Below are 4,623 nucleotides of genomic sequence, written 5' to 3' on the forward strand. Positions count from 1 at the left end.
ACTACACTTAATTCAACCAATTATCGAACTGTATTCGCTTCGATTTATTCATTATTTATTCCACAGACCACCGTGGTCTATGATATTCTCACATAGTCTATGTCAGTACCATATTCATCTCGCTCTTTCAACATCTGTTCCTTTACCACATAACTTTTCATTCGGCAAATTCAGTGCTCAATACGGTATTTACAGATTTGACAGGTGACAGGACAGAGTGATTTTCTGTTTTTCGTTGTGTTTGAGTTTGGTTCATCTTGCAAGTAATCATGTCATCAGAAAGATACAGTTTTTCGTTGACTACATTTAGGTAATTATTAAATTCATTTCCACACTAATATAAAGAAACAATTTTCTTTATTTCTAACCTAAAACCGTTTTAGCCCATCCGGCAAACTTGTTCAAATTGAGTATGCCTTGGCTGCCGTAGCCGCTGGTGCTCCTTCTGTGGGTATCAAAGGTAGGTAGTAGAGTCTATTCAGAAAAATGAGGATATAACAATTATTTTTCAGCTTCCAATGGAGTCGTTATCGCTACTGAAAACAAACACAAGTCTATACTTTACGATGAACACAGCGTACACAAAGTAGAAATGATTACAAAGCACATAGGCATGATCTACTCCGGAATGGGACCAGATTATCGCTTGCTTGTAAAGCAAGCAAGAAAAATGGCCCAACAGTACTACCTCGTGTATCAGGAACCAATACCTACCGTACAATTGGTTCAGCGTGTTGCTGCGGTTATGCAAGAATATACCCAGTCTGGGGGTGTTAGACCATTTGGCGTTTCCTTGTTGATTTGTGGCTGGGATAACGATAGACCGTACTTGTTCCAGTGCGATCCATCTGGGGCGTATTTCGCGTGGAAGGCCACTGCTATGGGAAAGAATTATATAAATGGAAAAACTTTCTTGGAGAAAAGGTAGGTTCTAGTAAATATTTGTTCACTGTGTTGCGGTCGTCAAGTTTTATTTTTGTTGTAGATACAGTGAGGATTTGGAATTGGATGATGCGGTTCACACTGCAATTTTGACGTTAAAAGAAAGTTTCGAGGGCCAAATGACTGCTGATAATATTGAAGTAGGGATTTGTGATCCTTCGGGATTCAGAAGATTGGAACCTTCTCACGTTAAAGATTACTTAGCTAATATTCCATAGATTAATTACATTATAATAATTTTAATGGATGTATTTAAGTCATTATTATAAAATATACAAATTTTTAATGAATTTGTATTTATTTTTCGTTACATTTTAATAGCTTCTGTTGCAATATTTCAATAAATTTTTTTAAACTGGTTGCCTTTCAGTCTGGTCCAGAAATTTCAATTCTCCAATAGTGTTGCTTCCCTCTAGTAGATGGCGCAACAAATCCAATATTTGTAAAGTTCATTGGTGCAGAAATTCAATAATTCTCCAGTAGTGTTGCCTCTAGCTAGTAGATGGCGCCACAAATTCAATATTTGTATATTTCAGCTTTATATCAACTCCCTAGATATTGATAAAGTACTGCCTTATGTGGAAAAATTCCTATTGCCAACCTTGCAATATGTTTTAATTTTACATAGAAGATTACGTAATTAATTAATTTTTAAAATTTAAAACGATATCTAAGGTTTAACTTTACGATAGCGACGACAGCATTTTGATTGGTGCTGCCATTTAACGGCGAGTGTCAGAACATTCAATATTTAATTTATTTTTTTAGAAAATTCTTATGGCAATAATTCCTTACCTGAAATGTACCTTACCGAAATAGAAACTGTGACACCAATTTAGATCATCTATTTTTTTATTTCAAGATACCTTATTTAAAATATAAAGGGTCAAGTTATTGTTGAATTATTTAAACATCAAATTTAATATGTCAAATTGCCATTTAATGTGTGAGATTTTATAAGTAGTCCAGACGGTATATGTTTCAAAAAGTCCATATTTGGGTGAATCGTATATCCACGGAGATTTTTAGCATTTTGGCTTTCAAATATCATTAGAAATGAAAATTTTTCTATGCGCATAAAAAAAACGTGGGCTTAACTTTTGACTGCACAATATGTTAAACAAATTCGAAAAATGTCATATTTTTCTTCCTATTTAATTATGTATCTTTTCAAGAGTTGATTTTAGGCGAAAATAGAAGTGGAAAAAAATATTTGTAATTAAACCATATATACATACTACCTATATACTATGAGTTTTGTTTGGATCTTGACCGGAAGCAAAGCCTCATCGCTCTGTCCTTGCCAAGTAAACAGGGAATGGTGCGCATGCGTTAGGAGCAGATGCCGATGCGAGAATGTGACAATTTCGCTAGATACAATAAGTAAAAATGTCACAATCTAAGCAGTGGACAATCCGTAGTAAGGACCACAGCCGTCTTGCTCTCTCCCCTCGTTCATGATTTTGTGTGCAGGGCATGCCAATTGGATTCTAATTCCTTGGGAGAGACAGAAAAGTATCTCCTTCTCTCCGGACAATTCCGTACACGGGGGCCTATAGCCGGCTACCAATATATAGATAATAAGTATATGTTAGGTACTCGGTTGCTCTCTCTCTTTCTCTCTAATCGTTTAGGAAGAGTGGGGAGATCCCGCTCTTCGCCAATAAAGTGCTTGCGCGAGAAAGTAGTTCCCAAACTATATCGTTCTCTCTCTGTCACTCACCTACAATGTCGCCGTAAGCGTGCTTCCAAAGCTTCCATATACGGGTCGGAAAGTACCGTTGGTCCATCTGCCGTTACGTGAGAGCGATAAAATAAGTCATAGAAATCCGTGCGATAGAGAAAGATGGCTATAATGAAGGCGTCTAATAGTCACCGCCCATTTCGCCCTTCCATAAATAAGAAGTGGATCTTATTTGTGGAAGAGCGAAACGGGCGGTGACTATGAGACGCCTTCATTATAGAAATAAAAAAAATAAACAAATTACAGCACGCCTGTATCACATGACAACAATTGTAGATTTATTACAGTGGTGTTCTATTGTGCTTGAGTCAAAACTTAATCTATTGCCACCAAATTTAAAAATAAAGAATATATGTAAATGTAATTAGTCGGTTGCGTAAATGAATTTCGCTGGTACAGCTAATAACTTGGGACTAAAAGTTGATTATTCCTCAAAACAGATACAAGATAGGTACACAAAATATATTGTTGTTATTAACTGCCCCTATTAAAGCTAACTGGGGCAAATATAATATTTAAGGATCTACTATTAATTAGTCCTATATTAACTCATCTCAGTCGAGGAATCCATATAAACGCCCGTATCGTATAACTCAAGGGAAACACGTACATAAGAGGACGTGGTGCCATGTAACAGTTACAGATTTGCATTGTGGCCTGGGATGCTGGTGTCAGGTCGTTTATAATCTCTATAATACATGCACAATTAATATCGTAATATACGAAAACATTAGACGTATTAGGATGAGCCAGATGAGCTACTTACCTAATTGACGATTACGTGATGAAAGTATTGTTTTCTCGCTGCTGTTTTTAAAAGTTTTGACATATTTTTAACAGATCTAGTTACATTTTTGAAAGAGAGTGGACGTTACGAGTTTTTCACTTTGCTATATTTTCTGACTAGCACTAGCAATAATATTTCTTTATTACTTTGGTTGGTACTAAAATTTATAACTCGCTAGAATAACAGCAAACTTCGTGTACAATCTTATATCATCATATATTAAACAGAGAAATGTTCGACCTAAATGGATGAGACTGGGATAGTAGGTAAACATATAATTGTGGCGTATAATAGTTTAATGTGGGGTAAAAGGCATATCCGTGTAATGGGAGTACCTTGTTCTGAATAATTGATTCGCTGCATTTCCGTAAATATTTTATACCCACCTGGAGAGAACACTTGAGCACAGAATATCCAGGATATTCTGTGACTTGAGGTCGCAGTTTAGTAGTTCTGTGGAGACGAGACAGAAACATTAGTTCGCTCTCTTTGAAAAATGTTCCGGATAATTTAAACTTCGCCTCAGGTAATTTCGTGGCGTCCATTTCAGAATTACTTAGGTATCTTCTTTTTAAAATAAATAAATGACAGTTGTTCTGAATGAAACAGTGCATATATTTCAAAACGCCCGCCGCCGCTTTAAATCAATATAGTTGGTAGCGCAGCCATACGAAGCGCCACTGTTTATAGTTTCTTTTTACGTAGTTGGAACTGCCATGCCATCGCAAATGTTTTTATATTATATTTATATAATATGTCGTGTCGTGAGATTTCAGTTTAATTCCTAAAATGACTTATTTCCGTGTCGGAATGTTTTTATTGAATTTTGTAAGGGACGAGTATATTTATATTATGATGTAGGTATTAAGTTGGGGTGGAATGGCATGCGATAGTCCCATCAAATTAATTTTGGGATCTCATGAGGGACGAACTGTATTGATTTAAAAGTGAATAATTTAACAAAATTACTGAAAGCTTTATAAGCTTTCCAGTAAGGAATCGAAATATAAAACAAACTTCCCAGCCCATAAATGGAAAAAACTTTTCAGGCTAACATTTTTTAAACCAAAAGCGTAGTTATCAAATATACACACTACAGTTTAATACAAAAAGTAGTTACAAGATTTTTGCATATTTATGGGATGAATAT

General features: G+C 35.5%; 1 protein-coding gene across 1 annotated transcript; it reads left to right on the plus strand.

Annotated features, from left to right (window-relative positions):
- Positions 1–200: 200 nt before the first annotated feature.
- On the plus strand, positions 201–1,232 carry LOC108913323 (proteasome subunit alpha type-2). Its single transcript, XM_018718856.1, has 4 exons — positions 201–310; positions 384–460; positions 513–924; positions 986–1,232. The coding sequence occupies exons 1-4, from the start codon at positions 270–272 to the stop codon at positions 1,158–1,160; spliced, it is 705 nt and encodes a 234-aa protein (XP_018574372.1). The 5' UTR covers positions 201–269; the 3' UTR covers positions 1,161–1,232.
- The last annotated feature ends 3,391 nt before the right edge of the window (positions 1,233–4,623 follow it).

This window comes from Anoplophora glabripennis, unplaced genomic scaffold (assembly GCF_000390285.2).
Source record: "Anoplophora glabripennis isolate ALB-LARVAE unplaced genomic scaffold, Agla_2.0 scaffold769, whole genome shotgun sequence".
Classification (NCBI taxonomy): domain Eukaryota; kingdom Metazoa; phylum Arthropoda; class Insecta; order Coleoptera; family Cerambycidae; genus Anoplophora; species Anoplophora glabripennis.